The following is a 27,868-nucleotide window of genomic DNA, read 5'->3' on the forward strand; positions in this document are numbered from 1 at the left end:
TCAGGTTTCCGTCGCTCGCCCCCCGAGTCCCGCCCCTCCCTAACCGTCACCCGCGCGACCGTTGGCGTCGCGGCCGCGAGTCGCACGGGGCGGGGCTGCGCCTGGATTGGCCTCTCCGGAGCCCGAGGGGGCGTGGCTGGGGGTTTCGCCTTAAAATGGCTCCAACTCTGCCCCCGGAGCAAGCGGAAGGGGACGCGTTGGTCGGGAACTTTAAGCTGCTCGTCGTGACTACCGGGCCAGACCGGACCAGACGGTGAAGTAGACAGTGGCTGGAGCCTCGTCCTGTTGTCGCGCACTTCGCTCGCGCTCCGAGAATCCCGTGCCCCGCGTCTTGAGCCGAATCAGAAGGCCTACTGGCGTGAGAATCGCTGGCGCCCGCGCAGGTTCCAGCATCTCCGCGCGCCCACCGTGTGTTGGCCTCAGGGGCACGTTGCCGCGTCTCCTACCCGCTGGGCCGGGCTGGCGGGAGGCTCGGCACAACCAAGGACGGTCGCAATGGGTTTCCGGGAGTTCCGTCGCTGCAGTGCGGGCCCACTGGGCCTCTAGCGCTCCGGGTACTGGCAGCGTCACCGGACAAAGGGCCCTGGGTGCGGGGGAGTCCCCGAGGAGGGTTTACTTCCTCTCCGACCCCACGGGCGCGCTTCCCTCTTGGCTGATCCCGAAGCCCGCCCCACCGCCGTCACTACAGTGGCCCTGACGGCGTGGGACCAACAGGGCTAACTGTACCCTGCGGATCTAATCCGAATCGAGACCTTATCCCAGGGAAGGCCCCCCCACCACACCTGTTGTGTGGGGGCCTAGGTGAGCGGCTTTTTCCCATTCGTCTTGGTTTCACCGTCTACTCCTGGGTCCGCCTCCTGGGATAGGAATGGGGGTTTTGATTTTCCTAGGGAGAAGGATAATCCTCTCAAACTGCCCTCCCGCCCTCCCCGCCCCGCCATGGCTGGACAGCGGGCAACGGAATCCCAAAAGCAGCTGTTGTCTCCAGAGCATTCCAGCTGCGCTTGGATTTCGTTCCCTGCTCTCCTGCCTGAGCAGCGTCCTGACTCAGGTGGGGTGGGCTAGCCCCCGACCCCCAGACATACTTTATTGGGTCGCTCTGGTTTCCGTCTCTTTCTCAGGTGTGCCCTCAGGCTGGAACTGACAGGCGTAGACGTCAGAGAACTGAGGCGGTGGCCACCTTTGGAGCCCGAGATAGCATTGGCAAGGGAGGGAGGACCCAGGGCCTCCGGATAGGGCTGTAGTGGCGGTGAGTCCCACAGGGCCGCCTCAGCCCGCAGCTCGCTAAAGATAGCCCTTCACTTCCTGAGGTAAAACCACCCTCAACGGTCTTAATGCACTTAGAGTAGCTGAAGTCCCCAGCTTGGCCTCCAGACCCCTAGTCCTGTTAGCAGCCATCCCCTGGTCTTGCTCACGAGGCATGGAAAGCGCTTTGGAATGACACGATCACTCCCGTTGAGTGGGCACCCAAGAAGCCATCGGGAATGTCGTGTCCGCCCAGTGCTCTTTCGGAGCTTCCCAGCGGGGCCTTGCAGCCCTAGCCCAGAAGGGGTTCTTGCCAGGCTTTTCCTGCCCCTCGGTTCCTCTATATTCTGAGCTCTGTTTACTCACTGCTCCAGGGCAGAGATCAGGGGGTTGTCAGTGCTCTGCTGCACAGTGCTCTAGTGCCTCACGTTCCATCCCTATTAAGAAAAGAGAGAACAAGGGTTAAGTGAAGACATTGAGCAGCCCTGATGGGAAAGAGGAAAGAGCTGGTAGAGGAATTGGACGCTCAGAAAAGTGTTCTTCAGCTGGGTCTTTTCAGGTCACATTGCTTATTTGACCCACAATGGCTGGTAGTCTAAACCAGGAAATGGGAGGGTCCTTGTTACAGTACAACAGGTTAAAGGAGAGCATTAAAAGCTTCTGGAAACTATTATGATGGTTCTAATTATTCAAGATTCAAGAGAAGAAAAACGGCAATTCTATCAGAGTGGACACATTAGGAGTAAGACAACCCCTATCTCAAAGGAGGGAATGCTTGCAAATAACCTGAAACTGAAGACCACAAATTCCCTTTAAAATGTGACTTTTTTCAGTAGGTCATGAACGTGGCTTTTATATTACCTGCCCTATTTCAGAATCCACTTGTAACTTTAGGCGTTTTGATCATGTGTGCTTAGTCACTAGTCGTGTCCGACTCTTTGTGACCCCATGGACTGTGGCCCGCCAGCTCCGCTGTCCATGGGGATTCTCCACGCAAGAGAACGAGTGGATTGCTATTTCCTTCCCCATTGATCATGTGTACATGGAGGAAATGAAACGTTATACAAATACATAAATGTAAGAGAGACAACCTTGCCTGGGCCCCACCGGATTGCGTGGATTCTTTCCCTTGTTGCTACTGCGGGCAACAGCGACAGAGCCCTAAGTCCGGAGTAGACCCCGAGATTTCTTACCCTAGTCCGGACCAGTCAGGTGGACCACGCGGCGTAGGGGAGTGAGCGCAACTGTCCACTGTCCGCTCAGGAGTCCCTGCCAGTTCCCCGCCCCAACCAATTGGCCTTCCCGGAAATCCCGCCTCGACGTTTTGTTTCCGGTCCCGCCTGCCCCTTCCGGTAGCCATGCGCCTCGGGGTAGAGGAGACGCTGGGAGCCCTGAACTCGGCCTTGGGGCCTGGCGGACCAGTGTGGTTCAAGGAGACGCACGCCCGCCACCTGCGTGCCCGAGACTTCTTGGCACCGCGCCGCGCACTGCAGGCGCGCTTTGGGGACGACCAGGTAGGCGCGCGCATGGCGGGGACGTGGGCCGGAGACAGGTGGGAGCGCAGCGGCCGCTCACCTCCCTGGCTTCCCACAGGTGCCCGAGGGCGTGGTTCACGCCATCGTTGGCCTACAGGGTCCGGGCGTGGCCCCAGTGCTGTGCTGCGCGCCGACCCCCGCGGGGCTGGCTCTTCGGCTGCAGCGGTCCGTGGTCTTCGAACGTGTGCTCTGTTCCGTGGCCGCCTATGCCGCGCCCGCCGCCCCCACCGCCCCTACCCCGCGCATCGTCCTGCACTGCCCGGCGCTGCGCGGCAGCCCTAGCGCCCTCCGCCTGAGCCAGCTCCGTGCCGTGATTGTGGCGGACCACCTGGCACGAATTCTGCAAGCTCACAGGTGAGTGAGGCCCAGAACGAAGGTGCGCGATGGCTTTGGGCGGGGGCAGGCCGCACCGCTCTGCGAGTGGGAAGTCGGAGCGAGCTGAGCCAGGTGCTCAGGCTGAGGCGGCCGTCTCGCTTCTCGCAGGGTGAGTGTGCGCCGAGTCCCCGCTGTGCGGGACCCGCACATGACGGCTTTCCTGCAGCAGCTGCGGGTGGACTGGCCCGAGGTCTCAGAGAAAGCCTCGACCGAAGCCCTGAGGAATCGCGCGATCGCAGAGCTCTCCCCTGCCGGTTATGCTGGAGCCCTGCCCCCTGGCACCCTGGGTCGAGTGTGCCTGAAGGAACTAATGGAAGAACGGGGACGCACAGCTGGCTATGACCCCAATGTGGACAGCTGTCTGGGTAGGCCCGGGATCTAGGGGCCAGAAAGTCGGGACGCCGCCCCCCCCGCCCCCGCACTCCCGGGCCAGCCTCAGCCGTGTGTTCTCTCCCCAGTGACGGAGGATCTGCTCTCTCTGCTGGCCGAGCTCCAGGAGGCTGTGCAGGCTGGGGCCGTGGGCAGCTCCCTAGGCCTGGTTAGTGACTGCTGCCCCACCCTGGTATGCTTCTGGCAATCCAGGTGTAGTGTATCCCCCACAGTGACTGTTCTACCCCCACAGGCTGCAGCCCCAGATGCTGGTGCAGATAGCTACGTGGTCCTACACGTAGTGAGCTGTGAGGAGGAGTTCCAGCAACAAAAGTTGGATCTACTCTGGTGGAAGTTGGATCATCAGGCTCCTCTCTCACAGGTAGGTTAGTGATGGTAACCTTCCCACAGCAACCTCAGAGGACTCCTTAAAAGCCACTTGTTAGCTGATGGGTCCAGAAGGTGACACCTGACTGTGAGGGGGACCTTAGGCACATGCAGCAGGCGCTAGGAGAGGGCTCTGGACTTGAGACAGAGTCTTAAGGTTGGAAGCTCGGGGAGTCCAGGAACACGTTGAGGTTCTTGGAGGGTATCATCAGTGGCTGACCCCTGCTATCTTCCTGACAGAAGCACCTGGTCTGTGGCCCAGTGAAAGTAGCTGGTGCGCCCAGCACCCTGACTGCCCCCGAGTACTACGAGTGAGTGAGGCTGGAAGGCAGGTCACCGAGCCAGGCCGGTGGAGGTGGGGGGACTCTGCCCACCAGTCCTCCTCATTCTCTTCTCAATGCAGGCTCCGGCACACCCAGGTGTGCAAGGTGTCATCACTGAAGCATGGCAAGGACCTGGAACAAGGTACACTTGGGAGACCCTGCTTGTGCTTCCTGTAGGGGGAGGTCATTTGCACACATGCCCCTTGTTCTCTGCCTGCAGAGACTGACTGATCCGTACTCTCTCAGATGCAGCCTGGACGGATATCTTCAGGGTTCTCTCTGTGGCAACCGTTAAATTTGAGATGCTCAGCACAGCCCCCCAGAGTCAGGTGAGCCTGGGCATCTTGCCAGACCAGGGCTGGGGGTTGGAGTTGGGGGACAGGCTGTGCGGTGGCAGTCCTCCCCGTGCAGCTGTGCCTTTATTCTTTAGCTTCTCCTGGCCCTGGCTGACAGCAGCATTTCTACCAAGGGCAGCAAAAGTGGCACCTTTGTCATGTATAATTGCGCACGTCTCGCCACCCTCTTTGAGGGTTACAAGTGTAGCGTGGAACAAGGTCTGTACCCCACCTTCCCGCCTGTGAGCAGTCTAGACTTCTCCCTGCTTCGTGATGAGGTGAGCACCCCTCCTGGGTAGCTGGCATGTGTAGGAAGCTCGGGCCTTTCCCTCCCAGCGCCCTTCTCCCCCACAGGGTGAGTGGTTGCTACTCTTCAACAGCATCCTCCCCTTCTCAGACCTGCTGAGGCAGATGGCAGCCCTGACCCTGACCCGCACCGCCCCAGGCCTTCACGTCACTGCGCGCACAGAGACGGTGAGGACGGAAGAGCAGGACTCACTGCACACACTATTCTTTATTCTGAGCTGGGGACAAAAGGAGGGGTGGGCCAGGGCCTCAGTTTGGTCTCTGTGTCTAGGTATGCAAGTTCCTGGTCCAGCTCAGCATGGACTTCAGCTCGTACTATAACCGGGTACACATCTTAGGGGTAAGTGCACAGCTAAAGGGCAGATGGGGGCGGTTGGTACAGGGAAAGCAAAGGATGAGACCAGCAGCCTCCTCCTCTCCTCCAGGAGCCTCGGCCACACTTGTTTGGTCAGATGTTTGCCCGTCTGCAGCTTCTGCGGGCCGTGCGAGAAGTGCTCCACGCTGGGCTGGCCATGCTGGGTCTCCCTCCGCTGAGTCACATTTAAGGCCACAGAGGCCTTAGGATCCAGGAATGTCCACCAAGTCAGCAACTGAAAGGGGCGGGGCGGGGGGGGATCTGGATTTGTTTTTAGTGATCTGGAGCCAAAATAAATTGTGTGACAAGGTTTTGTCCCGTGGTGGGAGTGGGGCGTATTCTTGGTCTGTCCAGGTGGCATCCTACTCACCTTCAGCTCCTGCTCTGAAGTCAGGGACCCGCGGCTGCCTCTTCCTCCCCTCTGGGCACACCAGGCATGGGCACAGACAGTCACTCTGTCTGTGAGCAGGCCCCATGCCCAGCATGCCGGCCACCGCGGGATGTCTTAGTCGTACCAGTTGTAGACCTCAAGACCCTGGCCCCCCAGAGCACAACGGTGGCCAAACTCTGGGCTCACGGGCCAGCAGTCCATGTCGGCCACATCTGCTACGTGGTACACCGTGCTGTTCATAAAGGTGGGTTCACCATGCCCCAAACGCCAGAAGGTCAGCCGTTGGTCGATGGAGGCCGAGACCATGAGGCTGCGGCTTAAGATCTTGAGGCCTGTCACATGGGCAGCGTGCGCACAGGGGACGGAGTACTCCTCCAGCACTTGCAGCTGGGGCAGCAGCTCAGCACCCCCCACCGCTTCCTCCAACTCCGGCATCTCCACGGCAAGCACAAAGACGTGGAGGGAGCCGTCCTCGCTGCCACTGGCCACGAGGTGGCCCTCACGGGTGGGCAGGGTGTGCAGGCTGTTGACACCACAGCTGTGAGCCTGCACCGTCAGGCAGGGGCTGCCCAGCTCTGGAGGAAGAGGAGAGGACAGCTGTCAGGACCCAGCCTGACACACAGCTGAGTGCGTGCAGGGGGGCGCAGCCAGTGGCAGTGTGGCTACTCACGGAAGGGCAGCCCAAGGTCCGCTGCAGCCTCCAGGGCAGGGGAGTCTTGGTCCAGCATGGTGGTGAGGTCCCAGAAGGCCAAGCTGCCGTCGGTGGCTGCGCTGCACAGGAACAGCCTCCTGGAAACCAGAAAGCAGCTGGGTGAGGGAGATGGAAAGCAACAGGAGGCCCCCAACCCATGTGGGACCACCACGCAGGCCCTCTCACCGCCGCCGATTGGGTGCCTCATGTGTGAAGGCGTGCACCTTGAGGACACAGCGCTTGTGGTGGGAGGTTTCAGCCAGCAGCTGCAGTCGCCGCCCAGAGTCCTGCAAGAGAAAGAGCCTGGGGCGCGGGGGGTAGTCCAGCTCAGAAGCCACTCGGAACATCTGTACACCCTTTCGTTTGCCTCCAGGCTTCTTGGGTCCTATACACTAAGAAGCCCCAGCCCCTGCACCACAGACCAGTATTGGTTTATGACCTGTTAGGAACCAGACCAGGAAGTGAACAGCAGGCAAAACCAGAACTATCTCATCCCCATCCATTGCCCCCACCCACTGTGGAAAAATGAACTGGCCCCTGGTGCCAAAAAGGTTGGGGACCAGTGCTTTACACTCACCTCACTGCCCCATCACTACAGGCGGCAGCCACAAGCGGGCCAAGGCCAGGCCGGTCCAGCTCACACACAGCTAGGGACATGTACCTGCGGGGACAAAAGACAGACGTCACTCGGAGCCTGGCCTTGCGTGCCCAGCCCTCGCTGCTGTCGGGAGTGCACCTCACCTGGTCTCAGGGTCCACCTTGATCATCCGGTGCCGGTGGCGCTGCCGGTCCCAGTATTCGTCGAGCCGGTGTGATGAAAGGTGCATGACGTGGCAGGCAAGACGGCTTGGGGGGCTGGGGTCTGGGGTGACCATGATTGTGAAGCAGTGCATCTCAGCCCTGCCCCCCGCAGATACCACATGGGCGGTCAGGCCTGGCTGAGGATCCTGAGGGCCACCTGGGGTGCCAACACCCCACACAGCCACTGCACGCACCGAGGAGATGTGGTTACAGACCGCTGTAAGCGCATGGGCCGAGCCTGTGGCTGTGGGGAGCGCCAGGACACAGACGGTGGTGTCCTCACTGCACGTGATCACGATGTCGATCAGGCCAGGGCCCTCACTGCCGGGCTCGACAGGCTCGCCGGGCTCTGGGTGGTCAGGCTGCAGGAAGCTGGGCACCCCAGACTCAGGCCCCAGGGTGATGCTGCCCACACGCTTTACACAAGTGATCTCCCGGCCGTGCAGGCTTTCCCGGAGAATCACATGTGGCCGCGTGCAGCCACCCAGAGCCCGGTAGAGCATCACGTCGCCATCCTTGAGGTAGGCGAAGGCCATGGCTGCCTCGGTGTCAGAGAAGGCCCAGGAGCGGTGCCCTCCGCCACAATTGATGATGTGCAGCTTCTCATGCGAGCGGGGGCTCCACACCACGAACTCATTGGCATGGAAACCCAGGATGACCATGTTCCCGTCGGCCACCATACGGACCCCAGCCACCCAGTTCATCCCCCGACAGGGCTTTTGCCTTAGCACTGGCTGGAGCTGCCCGCCTCGCACAAAGAGCTGGTAGTAGGAACCGTCACGCCCTGTGGTGTACACGTAGCCACCGTGGCAGGTGACTGAGGTCACACCCTGTTTCCCGTGCAGAGAAGGGAGGGTGGACATAGGGCCCCACTCAGCCAAGGAGGGCTCCCCCTCACCACTGCCTGCTCCGGGCGCTGAGGTGATCGCCCCAACCTTGCTCACCACCCCAAGATCCTTGAGCAGATCTGGTCGGGAGGGATACAGCAACACAGAGCCCCGGCGGTCCCCACACACCAGGAAGTCGCCTGGGGGGAGGAAGGCACTGCACGTGTGCCACCTCTGCTTGCTTGGAGGCAGGAGGTAGCGGCAACGTTCCTTGACAAAGATGGCCTTGCCAGAGGGTGCCGCAGAGATCTCCAGGCAAGCCACCACGCCGCCGGGGCCCGATGCTAGCAACAGAAGCTCCTCGTAGCCTCTCAAGGCCCAGCTCAGGCTGTGCACCTTCCCTGGGAACAGGGTCAGGTCCACAGCTGCAGTCGGAGTGTTGATGGGTACAACCTTGACACGCCCTTCCCCGTTGGCCAGAGCACACAGTCCGAAGCCCTCGGGACCAGGGGCTGCCTCCAGGAGGCAGTAGGACTGAAAGCGCTTGTCCTCCAGCAGCTGCTCCCAGCACTTGACTTCGAGGTCATAGAGGTACAGGGCCCCTGCGTCAGTCACAGCCAGTACTCGCCACGAGCCAGCCAGCGTCACAGCCTTGAGGACACCTGGTCTGCTGTGGGACTTGAAGGAGAGCGCAAAGACCCCCGAACCCGGGTGCCCACGCCCTACCAGGTGCCACAGCCGGATGCCTGAGTCATCACCCCCAGTGATCACCCAGGCCTGCCTCTCATGGGCTGCTAGGGCACGGATCCCACGGCCCTGGTGGCCCCGAAAGGCCTGGAGGATTTCGCCTTCATGGCTCCACACCAAGCACACACAGTCTTCTCCTGCACTGATAAGGTAATTCTCGAGGAGCTTGACCTGCCAGACACGGGCGCTGTGCCCAAAGCAGTGCCCAATATTCTGGACCCGGCCCCCGGGAACCCGCAGGTCACCCACCTTCCAAATGCGAACGCTTCGATCCTCAGAAGCTGTGGCCAGTAAGCCCTTGCTTTCTAGGTAAGACATGCTGAAGATGACCCCCACGTGCCCACTGACCCGTCGGTCGGGGACTACAGGCTTATCGTCTTTTAGAGCAGCTGCTGGGTACCAGACCAGGAGCTGGTTGGAAACAGCGCCAGCCACTACGGTCAGCTCCTTCCAGGTGTCTCCGATTAGACAGGCCGAGGAGAGGGTGCACCTGTCCGTGCAGGGCACATCCTGCAGGCTGCACCCTACCACGGGGTCATACAGCACCACCGAGTTGTGGCCCAGGGCCAAGGCAATGTTCCCCTCGAGCCAACGGGCATCCCAGATCCAGTCAGACATGTTCCACAGGCCAGAGCGCCACAGCTCCCGGAAGCGGCCCTGTCCCCAGCTAATTTTCACAATTCGGAGGCCCTTGCTGCCAAACGCCGCCACCATGACCTCCGAGTCAAGGTCTCCGTTGGGTTCTGGTCGCACTCGGAACCCATGGATAAGATAGTGGCCAAGCAGGTTCTGCACTCGCTTCATCATCCGCAGATGTCCACCAAAATCCAAGGTGTATACCAGGACATCTGGCCCCTCACCTGGACAGAGGCGAAAAGCCACATCAGAACCCCTCCTCTAATTCTCACGGGCCAAGAAGAGACAGGGAGCAAGGGAATTGCTCAGCAGGTAGCTTATGAACGTATTAGGTCACTCAATCCTGCAGGCTTGAGCTTGCTCTCAGCTTCAGCTGTATTCTCAGCGCTCTCTCTGAGCCCCTTGTCAGTTACCCATGACACTCAGCTCAACCATGAATTCGTCAAACTCCCATCTCCTCCTCATCCCACCGAACTTCTCATGCTTCAGACGGGAATCCTCAGTTTTAGTCCTCAAATCCTCGGCCTCACTGACCTTCTTCACACTAACTCCTCCCCTAGGCAACAGGCAACTGAGAAGTCAAGCATTCCACTTTTGGACCACAGCAGAACCCCTCCTGATTTCCAGGAGCTTCTCTGTATCTCAGAAGATGTGAGCACATTCAATAACAGTGGGGAGAGGCAGCCCGCAGTTTGGAAGCAGACACTCCTGTGAGCCTCAGCTGCCGCCTGGCTGCCCTGCAGGCTTGTTCGTCTACTAGCTCATCCTCAAGTTCGCTCCATGCTCCTCACCCCAGTGACCTAATATTACCATCCTCTGCCCAACCCCAGCCCCAAACTGGGAAGCCCACCTCTTATCTCCAAATTCTGGAGATTTCACTTTCTAAAGAGTTTGCAAATCCAATCGACCACACTGACTTCGGTCCAGGACATACCTCTTAACTAGAGATGACAGTAGCAATCCCTCATGCTATTCCCAGCCTGCAATCTCAATCTTTTGACAGTCAATAAACATTTATTTGAGAGATTCCTGGCATTCCAGTGGTTAGGACTTGAAGCTTTCACTGCTGGGGCCTGGGTTTGATCCCTCATTGGGGAACATCTCGCAGGCAGTGTGGTCCAGCCAAAAAAAAACATGTTTGTTTTTTTTTTAATTAAAATTTTTTAAATTTAATTGTCTGATTATAAACCAGACAATGAACGACATGCTGGAGTAGTGAATAAAACCCAGCTTCTGCGGATTAGGCAGATGTTAAACACTATCACACAACAGATAGCAAAAAAAAAAAAACAACAACCCACATGAAAAGCTCAACATCACTATCGGAGAAATGTAAATCAAAACTACAACGAGGTATCACTACACCAGGCAGAATAATTATCAAAAAGTTTTACAAACAGGGAATTCCCTGGTGATCCAGCAATTATGACTCTGTGCTCTCAATGCCGAGGGCCTGAGTTCAACCCCTGGTCTGGGCTGAGCACTAAGAGCCCACATACCATAGGGTGCAATCAGAAAGCTTTTAAAGATACAAATGAGCTTATTTACAAAACAGAAACTGACGAGTTTCAGAAACCAACTTATGGATACTGAAGGGGAAACATGGTAGTTACTGAAGGGGAAATGTGGTAGGCAAGGGATAAATTAGGAGTTTGGCATTAACACATACACACTACTATATAAAAAACAGGTAACCAACAAGGACCTACTGTATAGCGCAGTCTGTTTCTAAGACCTGACACAGCCAAATAAACAAATATTTAAGCTCTATAACAGTATCACACAGGTACACTCCGCAGTTCTCATTTTGATATGTTCCAGGAAAGAACTATATAGGTTGCTTTAAGAATGTGAAACGAGGGAGGGACTTCCCCAGTGTTTCAGTGGCTAAGACTGTGCTCCCCACGCAGGGGGGTTCGATCCCTGGTCAGGGAACTAGATCCCATAAGCTGCAATGAAGACCAAACACTCTATGCGCTGCAGCCAAATTAAAAAAAAAAACAAAACAAAATGGGAAAGCTACTCTAGTGGTTCTCAACAGAGGGACACTTTCCCTCCAGAAGACACATGGCAATGTCTGAGGACACTTTCGGTTGTTACAGCTGGGAGCTGTGTGTGCTGCTGGCATCTGGTGGAGGCTAAGGATGCAGTTACATCCTACAATGTAGACAGCCCTTCACACAAAGCGTGACATGATTCAACAAATCTCTAGAGCTGAGACTGGGAAACCCTGGTCTAATCTAAGCAGACTGGGTGACTGCCAGGGGAAGTCGACTTGAGAACATAACATTTAGGTGCAGCAATCAAGAATCAGCAGTTGTTAATCAAAGGAAGAACAGGCAGGAGGGAGAGGGCTTGAACCTTTCTTGCCAGAGGAAGCATCAATTTTGAGGCCCCTGAGATGAGTGAGAGCTTTGGGGAACATGGCTAGAACAGGAAACAAAAGGTTCAAGGATGAGCTCGAGAGAATGCTACTGGGGGGGGGGTTGGGGAGGCATAGCCGCATGGCCTCAAATCATGGCAATAAAGGTAGAAAAAGACACACACATGCTACATGTATGAAGTGCAGCATCAACCAGGCTGGCCTGGCGGGTGAGAGAGGCAGGTTCTCCAGCTTGGCACCTGCATGGCTGATGTCCCCACCTGAGCTCGAACGCCAGCAGGAGTATTCCAACTCGTAGGCCCTTGTGCACTTGAGCCTGGCACTCACGTGAGAACAGGGCTGGGAATTCAGGCTATAGGTTCACAGGGGTGGGATTTGAGAACTGTCAACAGAAATGTCACTTTGGAAATAATGGGAAGTAGATGAATTCACTTTAAAAGCTTACTAAACTAAATTTCACAAGCCATTGCCCTGCTTAAAAACTTCTCAGTGGGGCTTCACCAATGGGGCTTTATGCCCCTAAAGATAAGTCAGATCGACGGCTGAAATGGACTAGTCTCTGCTCATTTCTCCAGCCTCTTCACCTAGACAAAGCCCTTCCGCTCTGCCTGCTAAATCCTCCCAAGAACGGCCTCTTTTCCATAAAGTGGCAAATTCTGTCTTAAATCCTGTTTTCCCCGAGTTTACTCTTGTGGTTCTTCAGTTTTCTGCCTACCTATTCCCTCCTCCAGGAGCCTCAGGAGTTTAGCTCACGGTAGGAACCTTGGGCTCCCAGAGCCTTCACAGCAAATCAAAACTGGGTCATCGCCCGCCCTAATCTCCCACCCCCGTACATCCACCCCTCTTAGGACTCGGAGCAGCTCACTCAAGGCTTGCCAGCCAGTGCCCTGCCTTGCGACCCTTATTAAACTCAGCAGCTCTAACATAAGTCACTAGTTCTAGCTTCCAGTCGGACTCCACCGCTCGATGGGGCTCTGTGGCCTCGGGTCCCTCCTCAGAAGAGGCACTGACATGGGATTTCCTGGACCCCAACCATCTCGGGAGGGGCCTCAGCCTCCGCCTCCCCGAGCACTGGCCTACTCAGAAAGATCTCATCCTCTGGTTTCCCGCGACTCCATGCTGCTCAGAAGCTCTTCACCCCCACCATCTAGGGAAGAGCATCACCCGCCCCTCTCTCACTCGAGAGGCCACACCCCCTCCTGGGCTGGCCCACCCCCGAAAGGCCACGCCCCGGACCCTGGACTCGCCCACTGGGGGCTTCATCACGGAGCTCCCCCCGCATCCTCGCTGGAACGATGAAGCCCCCGCGCGACTCGTCCACAAGCGTCTCTTATTCCCTTCCCCCGCCCCCCCGCCGACCGCGTTTCCCTGCACCTTTCTGCCGCCCCCAGCCGCCCTCTCCGCATCACCTGCAGTTTCTGAAAGGCCTCGGGAACCACCGCAGCTCTTTGTTTCCTGGGCTCCTTAGGCTGCGCTTCAGCCCCGCCATGCCGTGGGTTCCCGCCCGCCGCCCGTCCTCCTCCCACACGGGGCATCCCTTTGTTCTTAAGGCCCCTCCCCAGGCGAGCGTTCGGTTTCTTCTCCGCTAGCCCGCGCCTCGAACCACAACTCACCCGCCAATAGCCGCTCCCCCACGCACTCCAGACCCGTGACCGGGAGGAGTATGAGCTCCGAGGTTGCCCGCGGCCAAACGTAGTCCTCGTGAGCGTCCATGGCGGTCCCTCGAGCCGCTGCAGCTGCCACGGCCAAGAAAGGAGCAGAGCTCTCGCGAGACGAGCCTTCCCGCGTGCTGCTGCGCTGCAGCTCTACGGCTCCCGTAGCAACAGGTAGCAGAGGCAGGGGCGGCCGCCGCCTAGGTCCAATGACGACCGCCCTCCGCCCCATGCTGTCCGGCTGGGATTGGCCGGGCCGAATCGCCCCCGTCACATGACGTACAAGCCCCACCCGGCCGCGGCGCCCCGCCCCGCCCACTGTACCTATAGCCTACTCCGAGCCTCTCGGCCCTGCAGCTCCATCGCCGCGTAGTTTTATTTGTCCGGGAAGCACGGGTCTGTACACAATAAATAACATGGATGTAGGGACTGTGCCCTAATCGCGGCAGGAGGCCGGGGTAGGGCTAGACATCGGCCAGGCCTTCAGCCTGCAGCTGGACAGGGGGACGACAGGGCCCCCGACTTAGGGTGACCTGCGGCTGGAGACTGGGATGGTCACCCCTCAGAGTTCCACGCGCGTGTCGCGGTAGGCCCGGTCCAAGGCCCACTCCGGCTGCGAGTCGGCGCCACCTTCGCGGGCCAGGCGCGCCATCTCCTGCTGGAACAGCGCCTGCCGCGCCCGGCTGGGGTCCACGTTGATCCAGTTGTTGGCGATCCACTTAGTGCCGCGCGTGACCAGGCAGCCCCCGTGCAGCGAGTAGTCGTCCACGTCGCCCACCCAACCTAGGAGAGGAGGATGGTGTGAGGGGACCAGAGGGAATCTAGGCTGGGCTGGCTGGCCTGAGCTTGGCCTCCTATTGCCCAAGTGCGTGGCTAGGGCAGGCCCAGCTGTGCACACCTTCTGTGGCAAACATCTGGCCCCAGGGCCTCCTTGGCGGCTCAGCATCTCTCTCCAACGAATGCCTTTTCAACACCACTGCCCTTTGAAATCAGCTTTGTTGCTGCAGGGCCTGTCCACAGCCCTTCCCAGTCTGGGCTACTAAGGGGCATGTGTCCTCAGCCCCAGTGAGCTGAAAGGCTGGGGCATCAAAGAATCACAGGTTCCAGATAACCCAGGAGGCTGCACGGGTGCAGCCTGCTGAAGTCACTGATGATGGTCTTTGGGAGGCAGTAGGGGCAAAAAAACCCAGAAAACATATGAAGGGGTGGGGGATGGCCAGAACCAGCTCACCAGGGTAGCAGTCAGGGCTGGGTAAAGGAAGGCAGCTCCCTCCAGGTATCCCTGGCCTGGCCAAGGTCCTCACCTTGCCCGTCAGGCAGGTAGTTGTACCAGAAGACAGCTGTGCCCTGGCGGGGCTTGACACGCAGGTTACCCTTGTCACAGTGCCTCCGAGTGTCACGGAGGTCAACATCATCTTGAATCAGACTCTGTGGGCGGCAGAGTGGTGGGGTTTTCAAACCACCTGAACTGTAGGGCCAGGAGCCCAAGGCCAGGCAGCCAAAGGTGGCTCAAGGGAAACCAGTTGGATGTGCCCAGGGGATAGTTGAGGCCTCATCCCAGGTCTGGCAGCGTACGTACTATTTTTGTTTGCCCAAGGCCCTGCCATCCCACCAGAGGAACAGCCCAGTTGGCCCTTACCATTTCATCATAGGTTCTGTTGTCTGCTACAGGGAAGACAGTCTCGCCCCCACCGGTGACGTTGTTCAAATAAAACAGCACTGTCATGTAGCTGTAAGGCAGGGGGGCCGTTGAGCAAGTCCCCAGCTGTGGATGCTCCCAGGGGCTTACCAGTGGGCAGGATAAGCTGCCCAGGTTCTCCCAGGGGCCGGAGGGGCAGGCTGGGATCACTGACAACAGGGGAGGTCTGTACCAAATGTCCCTAGCCCATTACATGGACCCAGTTTCTTTTTGTGTGTCACAGTTTTTGTGGTGTGGCCAAGATCACAGGTGCATGCACTTAGCTAAACTACATGACCGTGCCTAAGGGCCTGCTGGGAAAGTTGAGCTAGCAGAAGCAGCAGAATCATGCAGACGGCTGGCTGCGACTAGAAGGGGCTGAGCCAGGGCATGAAGAGGGAGGACCTTCCACCATGCCTTGGCAGGGGAAGTGGGGGACACAGCTTCAAGAGGAGAAGCTGAGGTCTCCAGCAGTGCACGCAGGATTAACAACCTGGGGAGTGGGGTGGAAAGAATCGGGTCCAGCCTTGCCCCTTCCTGAGGGATCTGGGGGTAAGTTGCAGTGTCTGTGGGTACCTTGGTCTGGCCGCTGAGACCAGACGACCACCCCTTTTGGGCCCCTTGATAAACAGCCTTGGGGGAGACATGTGGTGGGGGGAATTCTCAAGCAGGATGCCCAGCATTCTCCTGGCCCCATACCAAGGGGAACACCCACAGGGCAGGGCTGTGCTGGTGTCAGGGGGGTGCCGGGTCTGGGAGCCACCCCCAGGTGGGAGTACTTGCCGGCAGGAGGTCTCGAAGGGTACAGATTCATTGGCTACCAGCTTGGTGTGGGAGCAGATGGTCTCTGGGTACACGGGCCCGCTGTCCACATGGGCATGGTAGTGGCCTCCCTCGCCATACCGCACGACCTGAAGCGGCTCGCTGAGCTCCACGATCTCGGGTGACAGGCGGGTGAGGCGCAGCACCCTGGTGGGCAGCAGGCATTCAGCTGGGCAGCCCCGTGCCAGGGGTGACACCCTGAAGGAGCTGGCCAGGTGAGTTGAGAGCCCGCCACGAGCGCTGCCCCTATTTCCCCTGGGAGCTCCTTAAGCCACCCTGGACTGGCCCTATAAGAGCAGGAAGGGGTGACTCCTGATGAACCAGAGACATCCACTGGCTGGGAAAAATTAGATTTCCATTAAGCCTAGGAGCGGGGAGGGAGACACTCCCTCCAGGAAGATGCTGTTTATCTAAAACCCCTGGCTACTCAGGGGCAGGGGGTCCTGTGGACAGAGTTAAGAGATCATTTCTCTAGTTAGCAGAAAACCAATATTCAATCTAGTACTAATCGCACGTGTATATCGTTTGCCCACCATTAGGGCTAATTAGCCTTTGTTAATTGCCGGTCTCCAGTGAGTTCCAGTCCTGAGCGCTGTTCTCTTGGTCCCAGCCAAGGACCTCTGTGGGGGCCTGCATGGTCTCCTCCCTGCAGCAGGGAGCCCAGGCTCGGGCGCTCACCTCTGGCGGATGGCGCGCATGACGTGGTGGGCGCCTTCGCCCTGGTAGAGCCACGTGTGGTGGCTGTTCCGCACCAGCTGGCTGGACTCCGCCCTGTGGCTCCTCATGTACTTGTGGAAGTCGCGAAGGTCCATGTTGGAGAACTCCTGCAGGCTCAGCACTCCTGCACAGGGCACCCCCCCCCACCATCAATGCCCACCACGCCCGTGTGGGGAGGGCAGAGTGGGGAGGCTGCACCTTCCTACCTACCCCTGGCCTCAGGCACTGGGGGGCCATGTGCACCTGTCCCCCAACCTGGACTCGGGTCAGATGAAGTTGGCTTCTGTCACATCAGGCCCTACAGGAAGACCCAGAGAAGTTCGTGTCCTCAGTTTAAGCCCTGATTTGGCCCCCAAAAGGATGAAGCCCAACCCTGTCAGATTGGCCAGAGCGGGCTCTCCATAGGAAGCTTAGGCCATATGGCCAAGACCCTAGGCCAAGGACTGCCCTTGGCCCTCCAGCCTGGCTCTGTAGAGCGTGGTGGCCACCCTCCGGTCCTGTAGAGGGTGAAGAAAGAGAGTGTTCAGTGCTGGGTTTTGTCCTGGGCCTTCCACACTGGAGGATGTAAGCTGGAACCGGTCCCCAGGAGTTCTCTCATGACCTCAGGTCTCATCCTGGGTGGAACACCCCAGGCCAGTCCTGCCTGCTAAGACAGTCTCCCTCAGCAGAGGCAATCAGGCCGCTCTCCCCAAAGAGAACACTCTCCCCTGTTCCTGCTCAAGCCACAAAGCTGGGCTCTACCCTCTAGGGGTTCCGGAAGAGTGGCCTGGTGTCTTTGCTACAAGGTTGATCCCAATGACACACTCCCGTGCTTTGGCTGGGGCTTCTCTGAGGGTGGGGGCACTCGAGGGCTGTGAGTGTGTCACAGCGGGAGCGGGAGCAGCCTAGTGCCTCTCCAGGCACGGGTCCGGGCCAGATTCTTCACTCAGGGCTCGCCAGTTGGAAGGTCATCCTTCCAAGTCCTGCTTCCTCAACTGGTGCAGAACTTGGGCATGAGGGAAATGACTACGCCTGAGATACTTCCTGGGGGTTATTACCAAAGGGGAGGGTGCTTCCAGGACAGCTCTCCTGCCCACACCCACCCCCGGCAGTTAGAGGACTCCAGGCAGGCAAGAGGCAGGCAAGGGGGGCCCTGGTTAGACCAGTCAGCTGGCGGGGACCATGTGCCTGGCTGGATAAGTGGATGCCAAGCTGACCTCATTGTTCCTTCACTCCCGCTCCACTGCTCTGCCCTCTGCCAGCCAGCAGCCATACCTCCTGTACCCCACATGCTGCCCGACGAGGCCAAGAGGGTGCCCTCTGGACTGCCACCAAGGGGGAGCGGGCGGGTCTAGCTCCTGCCTCTTTCTGGGGTAAGGGCTCTGCTGGCCCCTCACCTCCTCACCTCCGGCTACTCTAGCAGCTGGGCCTAGGGGCCACCTGGCTGGGGGCAGGAGGAGGCTCTGGGACACAACAGTGACAAGATATGAGCTCACCATCCCCGTCAGGGTCAGCCTTGATGGCAGAGTACATCTCCTGAATGTTCTCTGGAGTCATCCACCGTCCATTCCCCAGGCGGTTCTGGGCCAGGACCTACACAGCACAAGATGATGCCTCAGGGGGCTGGCTCCGGTGATGGAGAGTCGCCAGGGCACACACAGCTGCCCTGTTCTTTCTGGAGGGCGGAGGGTTCAGGTGACAGGACGTGGGTGAGGACGAAGGCCAGGGCTCAGGCTCCCAGTCCAGACACCGGAGGGCCACGAGCATCCTCAGCCCTGGGGGAGCTGTGGCTCCACCCGGAGGAATGTTGGCTTATTGGAGGCAAAGGGGAGGCCAGGCCAGCGTCCCACCCACACACCCCAGGTGAGGTGGGTGAGGCCAGGGCCTGGTACGAAGAGGGAAGAGGCACGGTCAGGAGATGACTGTCCACGGGGCCCCTTAGGAAGATCGGACCCTGTGAGACGCCCTGTATAGGCAAGGGAGCCCACACCCCACCGAGACCTCTCTCAGAAGCCTGGGTGTGAGGGGCATGTAGAGAGGCATGCAGACGTCTGGCTTCCTCGTTGCTGCCGCCTCACGGACAGTGAATCCTGTGGGGCTCTCAGCAATGGTGGCAAGGAAACCAGAGCGCAGACAGCATGGCACCCCAGGCACTGTGGCCATAAGTGCCATTGGCCCCAGTAGATGCCCCTTTTGTCCTCCGGAGTTCCCAGGGCAGCAGGGGGCCCTCTGGGAAGGAAGGAGGATCCTGGCCCTGCTCATGCCCAAGGTTAGGTGGCATCAGGCTCCTGTGGTTGGGGCAGAGCAGCACGTGTGACCCGGCCACTAGAAAGACAAGTCGGGGGCGCTCCCACCCTGGGGCGGGGGGCTCCTCCAGGCCCCCCACCTCACGCAGCTGCAGGCGGCCATCATGGTTCTGATCCAGCAGCTGGAAGAGGTCCAGCGGGCTGATCTGCATTGTGCCCATCGCTTCCTCGTACTCCTCGGTGGGCAGGATCTGGCTGCGCTGCAGCCCCTTCATCTGCGCCAGGTGGATGACAAGCCGACACTCCTCGTCGCTCAGGAAGCCGGGGATCTCTGCCAGGAGAGGAGGGGGTGAGGCCAAGGGCCTTCCGGTCTGCAGGGTGCCCGGGCTAGGTCCCGTCCCCTGCTGGTCACCCAGCCAGGAGGACCTCACACACCCCTTTACATCTGCTCTGGACTCGGAGTCCAAGGTCAAGTTGTCCTGCAAAGGCTGGCCAGCGTTGGGACACGGGGCCTCTCTCTTGGACGCTGAGAACACGCGTGTTCCAGGGGAGTCCTGGGAGGGGAGCCAGAGCTACGCCGGGGGTGGGCCAATCCACCTTGGGGAGGGGCCAAAGGCTCCAGGGTGGACCTGAGGGCCAGAGGGCTGCCCTCCAGGCCTTAAGCGGGGAGAGGATGCTGGCAGGTGTGTGCTTTCACTGTTGCTTTTCAGCAGTGTTCAAAGTGAATACGCCCGGTGCTCTTGGCCGTGCCACCCCCCACCCCACCCCACTCTCCTGCACTAGAGGGTGCAGGGGGCTGGGAGGTCAGTGGGAGTCACTCGGGTTTTTGGCACGTGCTCTAAGATGCCCTGGTGTTCTCTGCTTTGGGAACAAACGTGTACTGAACGCCTCCTTCCATGCCTGTAAGCCCGAGTAAAGGCCACTCAGGCCGGGGCCCTGGCTCCAGTGTCTGGATGCCCCCACCCCAGCGGCTCAAACAGCTCAGTGGTGCCTGGATCGCAAACCTCACACCTGGCAAGCCCGTATCCCAGCACTTCCAGAGGCTGGAGCCTGGGCCTCGCTTCAATCTCTTGTTCCTGGGAGGGACGCCTTCCTTGGATGGGTTAACAAGAGGCCCACCCAGGAACTAACCGGAGAAAGAGCTGGGCCACCGCTGTGACCCCCGAGAACTCCTGCTGCTCCTCTGGCTTTTCTCTCAGCATGAAGTTCCAGTTGTTGCCAAGGGGATGGAAAACAGCCACTCAGCCAGGATTGGAGCTGTTTTTAATAGTAATCACGGCAGATCACACTCAGGGAGCACAGACTCTGTGTCCTGTCCTAAGCACGTCATCAACTCTGTAATCTGTATCCTCGTCCTAGAAAACCAGGCCCCACGAATTCACCCTTCCTTCCCCGGAGAAGCCCCAAGCACAGAGACATTGGTGACTTGGCCAGGGTGACACAGGCTGCTGTCCTGCAAAATCCAGGCTCACAGCCGGATTCTGCTTCCATGGAGAAGGGACCCAGATCCAACGACACCGAGGACAGGATACAAGCCCTCGCCCTTGGCCGGCTTGATCCCCTCAACCTGGCGAACCCGGAAAGGGTGTGAGCCACGCACTGGGAGAGGGGGTAGCGCTGCGGGACAGTGGTTAGACTGAACTGCTAATCCACAGAGTCACCTCCCAATGGTTTTAAAACATAAATGAACAAGAAAAGTAAACCAGAGAAAGAAAACACAAGCCCAGGTTTCTTCAGTTTATTAGGTGCCAGTAGTTCACAGGCCCAAAGGAGATGCCACTCTCTCTACAGTCCCCTGCCATGTGCTGATCAAATCAAACTGTTCAGGCCGGCACGTGCGACCTAACCAGGAGGGTCTAAGCTCATGGGAGCTGGGCAAACACTGGCTCCTGGGGGGTCGGTATAGCACTATGAAGTTCCCAACCTCAGTCCACCGAGACCAAGGCAGAGAAACCGGGTGACAGACCGAGGGCTGTGGCTGCCGGTGGCACTGGTGATGCTGTGTGGTGATGGCGGGGCAGGGGCTCCCTGGGGCCCTGCAGAGCGCATGCCCATTCCTCAAGCCATGGTGCTGTGCCAGGGCACTGGCTACACAGAGATGCGGGCACCCAGCTTGCTGGACCATGACATGGCGGCCGAGGCTGTCCAGCAGTCAGTCAGCTGGTTGCCCCTGCTGGCCAGGGGGGGGTGCTACCCTGACATGTGCCTCTTCCTGCCTCATCTTTGCCCTGTTTTGCCTTGACAGGTGGGGCAGGGACTTCCAGGTAAGGGTGGGGGGCATCTCCCCAGCGGGGGCCAGTTCTGGTAGCTCTTCACTACTCACTGCCTGGTGTGCCTACCAGTGCCAGGGGCAGACAGGGAGAGGAAGGACTCTTTGGTCAGGGTGTTGCCAGCAGAGAAGGAGCAGAGGCCCAGGGGACAGAGGAGATATGGGCAGGGGACTATCCTTGGTGAGCACCCTTGGTCTGGACCTGCAAATCAACGAGGGCTCTTGAATGTTGAGGCCAGGCCAGTGAGCAGGCTGCTTTAGGCTGTGGGACTGACCACCCTCTCCAGGGAGGTGTGCAAACTCTGCCCACAGGATCCTGCCAAGAGATGGAACCACGGCTCATGTGGTGGCTTTTTCTCTGCCAGAGTCCTGAGATTGCACGACTGACTCCCCTTCCCCAGCCTCATCTATCCTGGGAACAGCAGCCTCCTCAGTTTCTTCTCTGTAGAGCAGGGCCCTGCCTAGAGCCTCAGGGTGCAGCCTCAGCAGCAAGAATGGGCTCTTTCAGAACCTGAGGATGGGGCCCCTCTGCTCTTTGCCAACCCTAGTCCTGGCCAGAAACTGCAGGGTCCGGCAGGCCTTTCAGGTCGAGAGGGAGGGCCCTGCTTTCTCCCTCCAAGGTGAGGAGTGAAGGCCCAGAGTGCTGGTCCCCCACCCCCCGCACCCCTCTCCCAGGCACTTGGCATCCACTGGAGCTGGAGGTGGGGGTGTGCTGGAAAGGTGGAAAGCAGCCTGGGTGAGGGGAGGGGTGAGGCTGGGAGGGGAGATACGGGCTGAGGGCTAAGACTTCAGCAAGCAAGGAGCAAGGCCAGCTGTAGGGCTGTTGCTAGGTAACTAGGGTGTCGTTGCTCAGCAACCATGGAGTGTCTGGCTGGGCCTCTAGCCAGGAGCACCCAGAGGCCTCAGCCTGGAATCCAGGAACCGGGTCCTGAGTACCCACTGCCTCTGCCCCGCAGGTTCATGTACCCATGCCGCAGCCAGCTGCAAGCCCATGAAGGCCTGCCACAGCCCCCCCGGTCAGCCGTGCTGCCCTGCAGACACTTCCCCACCAGCCACAGCCTCTGCGCCTGTCATCTCCAACAGCTCCCACCCGCGCCGCCCACCGGAGTCTCTGCACTGCTTCTCTTGGCTCCTGTCACCCTCGCTCGGCCCCAGGGGCCGCAATCCACCCTTTCAGATCACAACTCCCCAGGGCCAGGTAAACGGCTCTCTGGTGGGAAGAAGGGAGGGCAGTGGGAGGAACCTCTGCTGAGGGCTCCCCTCCTCCACCCGGGGCCCAGGGGAGCCTCACTCAACCCCTCCCCCCAGTATCACGCGCCAGCTGCAGGGACTGCGGGTTGCAGGACACCAGCTGATCCAAGGAGGTCCTAGACAGAGTCTGCACCAGCGATTTTGGTGAACCCTGGCGTCCAGCACCCCTTCCAACCCCTTTCAGGTGCATTCATTACAGCGCCCGGCTGGGCACTAAGACAAAAGAGACAGGGCATGCCCAAATGTTGTGCCTGCTTAGAACAAAGAAGTTGGTTCTCTCTTCCTAGGTACGGGGCATTGCAAACACAACCACATCCAGGAGGACAGGCGTTCGTCAGAACCCTGATCCCAAGAGCAGATCATCAGACAGGAGGGGGCAGTTCACCAGGTGGAGGGGAGGAGGGGGTACTCAGAGATGCCAGGCTCATCGCATGGCCCCTCTGATCCCTCCAGCTGTGAAGGTCAGCCTCTCCCAGCGCAATGGGTGGTCCCCAAGACCCTCGGACTCTCAGCTAGAGGTGCTGAGGGTAGGCCTGCTGCCCAACCCACCCTGGGGAGCTGGCGCCTGGTCTGCGATGCTGGCGGCATCCGGATGCCACGTGTGCACGGCCTCCTGCACGCAAGGCATGCTGGGACCTTTGTGCTGAGTGGGGAGGTGCAGGGTCACCGTCGGCCAGTCACCATGGCCTGTGCTTGGAGCGGGGACCGCCGCAATCTACGGCTGGCCGTGTGCTGGTGGCAGCATGGTCAGTGCCCACAACAGAGGCGACCCAGGTGGGGAGGGCCTGGGACGTGACAGCTGGAGCCCGTGCAGGGGCCCCGCACACCATGTGCTCCCCTGGACACACAGACCCCTCCTGCTGCTGCCCTCCGGGGATATGTGCACACCAGGGTCCAGAGACACTCCAAGCTTGCCCAGGCCAGCAAGAGCAGGGCAGAAGTCCGCTTCTGTGGTCAGAACGAGGTGCCCCTTCCTGAACCAGCAGTGCTCTGCCGGGTAAAAGGCAGGCAGCTGCGTGTGCCGGGCGGGTACAACTAGCGTCCTGCACCCCCCAGCCCTGTGATGCCAGCCTGGCGGACGCCTGCTACGGCCACCAGCACCCCACGCTGAGCCTGAGGGCAGGCGCGAAGCACTGGGTGACGCTCACCCAGGCACGATGCTGCTTGTCAAGCCCCAGATAGACTCGGTTATATCTTCCTGACCTTTACCGAGTCCACAGTTCTGCCAAGCAACAGGCCTGTGGAACAGCAGAGGCGGGGTCCATGCAGAAAACTGCTAAGCTCCTCACTAACCTGAACTCATACACATACACTAAAATCCCTTCTCTAATTCTGCACGTCCAGTGTCTTGTCAAGAGAACACAGTGGTCTTAGGTAGCTGCTGAATTGTTTTTTTAAGCTGAAAAAAGGATATGTCTGGAAACCCTACAATAAAGAGGCCATGGTTTTAAAACGCAGTGCTTTGTGGGAGGCTGTCAATGACTCGTTTACCTTAGATGGTTAAGAAAGTGGAATAAAACTCTGGCTGGCCCACTGGGAGTGCCCCCTGTTGCTCTCGAAGAGGGTGCGGAATCAGGAGGCCCCTCCTGTGCAGAGAGACTGAGGGCAGCCAGTGAAGCCCTCCAGCTGACCAGTAACTGTCGGCCGTAGACTCTGGCCGCTGGACACACAGCAAATACAATCAGGACCCCCACGCGTGTAGCTCACCTTTAGGGGCAGACACAATTGCCAAATAAATACAGTAGACCAAGCAGCCTGACGCAACAGAGAGACTGGAAACCTCTTAAGGCCAGTCTGACGTGGAGAGAGATCCCTGAGGAGGGCAGGCCTGAGCAGAGGCCTGATGGGGGTGAAGGCACCCTCCATGAGAACCAAGCCTGAGCCTTCCGGTGGCGGGAACAGTGCATACAAGGGCGCCAAGGCAGCAGTGAGCTCACAGTCTGAGAATCGACAGAGAGTGAGGGAGATGAGAGGTGAGGGCCTCGTGGAGGATTTTAGGGAAGGGAGCAGATCCGATCTGCTGTTTAAATACAGAATGAGTGTGAGGCGGAGGGAGAAGTAAGCCACGTGAGAGAAAGCAGAGAGGTTGATGGTGACTTGGAACGGGAATGCCTCCCAACAGGACAACGGTCTGAACCCTTGGGAAATGCCTACCACAGTCAAGCAGGCATCTGCCAGGAACTCAGAATGGGCCTTCTGTGGCCCAGGTCCCATTTACCAAATGTCTCCAAGAACAGAGGTGGGAAACAGGAAATGTTCCACAGAGGTGGAGGCACCCTGGGATAAAACCCAGTCCCGTTTACACCCTGAACACCCACCCCTTGAGCCCAAGCGTCTTGGGTCCCTGATGGTGACAGCAGGCCCATTCTCCTTGGGCCCTGCCTGCCTCTTTAGGGCAACAGCAAGTGGACAGACAGACAGGCCCAGAAAACGGACACTGTGCCTTCTTGGGGTGAGGCTTCCTTCTTTGGGTTCATTCAACACCGTGTTCAGGTACTGCCTCTCCTTGGACACCCTCTCCCCTGTGGCTGGCCTGTCTTGCAACTGGACTTCTTACAATCACGGACCACAGATCTCTTCTTGATTCGTCTCGCCTCGTTTCACCAAGCAGAAAGCCCCCAGACTTTCTGGGTAAAATGTGGGGCATCTTTCACCAAGACTGAGAGGTAGGGTAGGAGATCGGAGGACACAAGGACCAGCAGCAGGAAGGTCTTGCTGCAACTGCCCGATTCTCCCAATCGTGCCCTTTGTAATGTGTCTGCAGCATCATTTGATGGCTTAACCAGAATCAGTTTACCTTTGGTCAAACTCTTCTGCTTCCTATCGTGTACTCTTGGTGACTTCAGGTCTGGGCTTCTCACTCTCGGCTTTGTAGGACTTGGACGCAACTTTGTTAGGGGGTTAGGGGTTATGTCTCATGGTTCACTTAAGCTAACATACGTCTGAATTAAGCATATACGGGTCCAATAAAGGCGGATGAGAGAAGAAAGCACACCCACCTCATCGTGTCTGTCTCACGGCAGGGTAGCAGTAATGGGGAGAGTTGTTGCCTTTGCCTGGATCACTTGTTCCTTGACAACTTCACCTCACAGCTCCTGCAGGTCTTTGCTCAAGTATCTTTCTCAGGAAGGCCCACCCTGGCCACCACACTCAGGGTTTCAACCCCAGCTGAAATTCTGCCCTACTTGTCTGTGACCACTTATCCCATCTGACACACACCGGGTGTGTTTGTTTAGTCTGTCTCCTCGTTGGAATGTCAGCTTCGGGTGTTCTTTTTGTTTTCCTGTTCTGTCCAATGTTGTGTTCCCAGCAGCTCGACTAGTGCTTTGCACAGACTTCAGCGCTGTACAATAACAATCTTTGAGAGCCCCTCCCACCATAGGACTCACATCCTAACCTACTTCCCCTCAAACAGCGTGTGAAATCATTCTCACAGGTCTGGGATAATCCCCAACCAGTGCCCTCTGTCCCAGGGGTAACAGCGGTGCTCAGATGCTCTGCTTTGGTCCCCAGTCCCCTCCAGACAGCCCCTTTCCCACTCCATTCCCCAGGAGCCAGGAACACCTCAGGTCTGCAGGTAAGTGTGTCACTGAGGCTGGGTACCCAGGATGGAGGCTGGGAAAACCTATCCTGGGCAAGGTCATAGGTCCAGGGATCCCCATCTTGTTGATACTACTAGACTCTGAAGGACTTCAGAGTCTTCACAACTAGCACGCTGGCTCGACAGTGCAGACACCAGAGGTAGCCTGCCTCATTTGAATCCCAGCTTCGCCCTGATCTGGCTGTGTGAGCCTGCAAGCAAGCAGGGCTCGCTGTGCCTCGCTTTCACCCCCACCAGCCTGACAGTGGGATCTCCACCCACCTCACAGGGGTGTTGTGAGAATTAAGCCAAACGATCACATGAAGTCTAGCACATAAGAGCTCAGAAAATGTGAGCTATGGTGCGGGTTCCCAGTGAGGTCACCCTGGAAGGCTCTGCCTACTGTAATGGCTGAACAAAAGCGCCATCCTAAGAAGAATCCCAGAGCGCAGAAAGCAAAGGCTGGTTTTGGGGGCACCAGCTTATCCACATTTGCACAGCCTGCTTCTTATCAGACCAGAGGGCCCATTTTGGGAGTGGAATTTCCCCTCATGTCAGCTAGGACCTGGTTATCAGTATCTGCAACCCTTCTCCCATTAACCACCTCAGAGAGGGTCCAAAGACAGTTTCAATAAAAGGTTTATAGGCACTAGCTTCTAGGTCACATGGCCCAGCCCTGTGATGGAAGGATTAGCGGCAGAAAATAGAAGTCACAGAAGGGAGTGTAGAAAGGTCACTCGTCACCCTATTTTAGAGGTGGGGGCGGGTACCTCACTTGGGGGCAACCTCTGGGTAGAAAAGACAGGGCTAGTTTGAAGCAGCCATTTTCAAAACAGTCAAAACAGAAGTCACGTGGTCAAAGGAGCCTGAAGGCAGCCACCGAATCGCAGCCCATGGCCCTTCCCGGGGGGCGCCCGGCGAACTTACCGAAGAGCAGCGGCTTGAGGCTGAGGGTTCGGATGAAGTGATCCCTGTCGGCGACCAGCTGGATCTTGCGCTCATGCCCCACCTAAGGCAAAGCGGCACAGCGGGCAGCTAGGGAGGAGGGAAGGGCGCCCGGGTCCGGGGAGCGGCGGCGGGCGAGTGAGGGGGTGCGCGCGGCAGACCGAGGGCAGCGCACGGAGCCGCCCCCGGCAAGAGCGCCAGCCGCTTCGGACTTGGTGGTGCAGGGCCTCACCTTGATGCCCTCCAGCCGGGTGAGGGGAGCCAAGGTGGGCGCGGGCCCGGGGCCCTGGGCGCGGCGCTGGGGCCCGGGGTCGCTGCTCTCGTCGCCGTTGCTGTAGTGCACGAAGAGCAGCAGCGCCAGCACGTTGCCCAGGTACAGGTGCACGAACACCATCAGCACCAGGAAGTAGGCGCGCGAGCAGATGCCGCGGGGCTTGCACAGCGGCCGGACCGGTGCGTCCTCGCAGTCGCTCAGCCTCGCCGCAGCCTCGGCCGAGTCGTGATGCCGTGGCGGCCACTGCGGACTCGGCGCTTCAGGCCGCGGGCCTGCCGCCGCCGCCATGGCGCCCAGGCTGCGCGCGCACCCAGGGGAGGGGCCGCGGGTCGCACGCGCCTCGCCGTCGCCAGGACAACGGCCGCGGAGCCCGCGCGCGCCGCCGTCACCGGGAGAGGGTGCCGGGGGACACCGCGCCCGCGCCGCACTCGAGATCTCCCGGCCCTGGACCCCGACCCACACTAAAGTGTCTCTTTCCTGAGATGGGTTGTTGACAGGCAGAGATGCACACTCCCCAGGGCAGAAGCCGCGCCCCCACAAACGCAGATACACAGGTACTGGCAACCCCAGGGGTAGTGTTCTCCTTTTTAAGACGCACTTGCCTCTTCCGGGAAAAGTATGGTCTGCATTTTCTCGCTCCCGGAGTGGGGTGGCAACAAGGAGGCTATGCCAAAATATGACTCAGTACTGCGGCGGGTTGGGGCGCCTTGGAGGCCGATTACTGCGCAAGTGATGGTGTGGGACCCATG

General features: G+C 58.9%; 3 protein-coding genes across 8 annotated transcripts; 1 reads left to right on the forward strand and 2 right to left on the reverse strand.

Moving 5' to 3' along the window:
* The first annotated feature begins 1,678 nt into the window (after positions 1-1,678).
* Positions 1,679-5,540, forward strand: DALRD3 (DALR anticodon binding domain containing 3). 4 transcript variants are annotated; one of them, XM_019984587.2, is made up of 12 exons: positions 1,679-2,759; positions 2,839-3,134; positions 3,264-3,520; positions 3,614-3,693; positions 3,778-3,906; positions 4,152-4,222; positions 4,315-4,376; positions 4,481-4,563; positions 4,665-4,847; positions 4,924-5,043; positions 5,147-5,215; positions 5,301-5,540. In XM_019984587.2, exons 1-12 carry the CDS (start codon positions 2,604-2,606, stop codon positions 5,418-5,420), a joined length of 1,626 nt encoding a protein of 541 aa, XP_019840146.2. In that variant the 5' UTR covers positions 1,679-2,603; the 3' UTR covers positions 5,421-5,540. The 4 variants fall into 4 exon arrangements, 3 of the variants coding, with proteins under 3 accessions (XP_019840146.2, XP_070633323.1, XP_070633320.1); XM_070777222.1 differs by having other exon boundaries at positions 4,950-5,043; XR_011563144.1 differs by lacking the exon at positions 5,301-5,540 and having other exon boundaries at positions 4,967-5,043.
* Positions 5,065-13,812, reverse strand: WDR6 (WD repeat domain 6). 3 transcript variants are annotated; one of them, XM_070777212.1, is made up of 8 exons: positions 13,683-13,812; positions 13,320-13,442; positions 7,054-9,547; positions 6,890-6,973; positions 6,499-6,615; positions 6,292-6,410; positions 5,601-6,196; positions 5,065-5,465 (listed from the first exon to the last, which is right to left on the reverse strand). In XM_070777212.1, the coding sequence occupies exons 2-7, from the start codon at positions 13,417-13,419 to the stop codon at positions 5,736-5,738; spliced, it is 3,375 nt and encodes a 1,124-aa protein (XP_070633313.1). In that variant the 5' UTR covers positions 13,420-13,442; positions 13,683-13,812; the 3' UTR covers positions 5,065-5,465; positions 5,601-5,735. The 3 variants fall into 3 exon arrangements, with proteins under 3 accessions (XP_070633313.1, XP_070633312.1, XP_019840144.2); XM_070777211.1 differs by lacking the exon at positions 13,683-13,812 and having other exon boundaries at positions 5,065-5,491; positions 13,320-13,603; XM_019984585.2 differs by lacking the exon at positions 13,683-13,812 and having other exon boundaries at positions 13,320-13,602.
* On the reverse strand, positions 13,704-27,428 carry P4HTM (prolyl 4-hydroxylase, transmembrane). Its single transcript, XM_070777224.1, has 9 exons — positions 27,078-27,428; positions 26,828-26,909; positions 18,941-19,131; positions 18,051-18,147; positions 16,537-16,699; positions 15,820-16,005; positions 14,998-15,088; positions 14,663-14,786; positions 13,704-14,141 (listed from the first exon to the last, which is right to left on the reverse strand). Exons 1-9 carry the CDS (start codon positions 27,405-27,407, stop codon positions 13,921-13,923), a joined length of 1,485 nt encoding a protein of 494 aa, XP_070633325.1. The 5' UTR covers positions 27,408-27,428; the 3' UTR covers positions 13,704-13,920.
* Positions 27,429-27,868: the final 440 nt, after the last annotated feature.

Source organism: Bos indicus, chromosome 22 (genome assembly GCF_029378745.1).
Source record: "Bos indicus isolate NIAB-ARS_2022 breed Sahiwal x Tharparkar chromosome 22, NIAB-ARS_B.indTharparkar_mat_pri_1.0, whole genome shotgun sequence".
NCBI lineage: Eukaryota > Metazoa > Chordata > Mammalia > Artiodactyla > Bovidae > Bos > Bos indicus.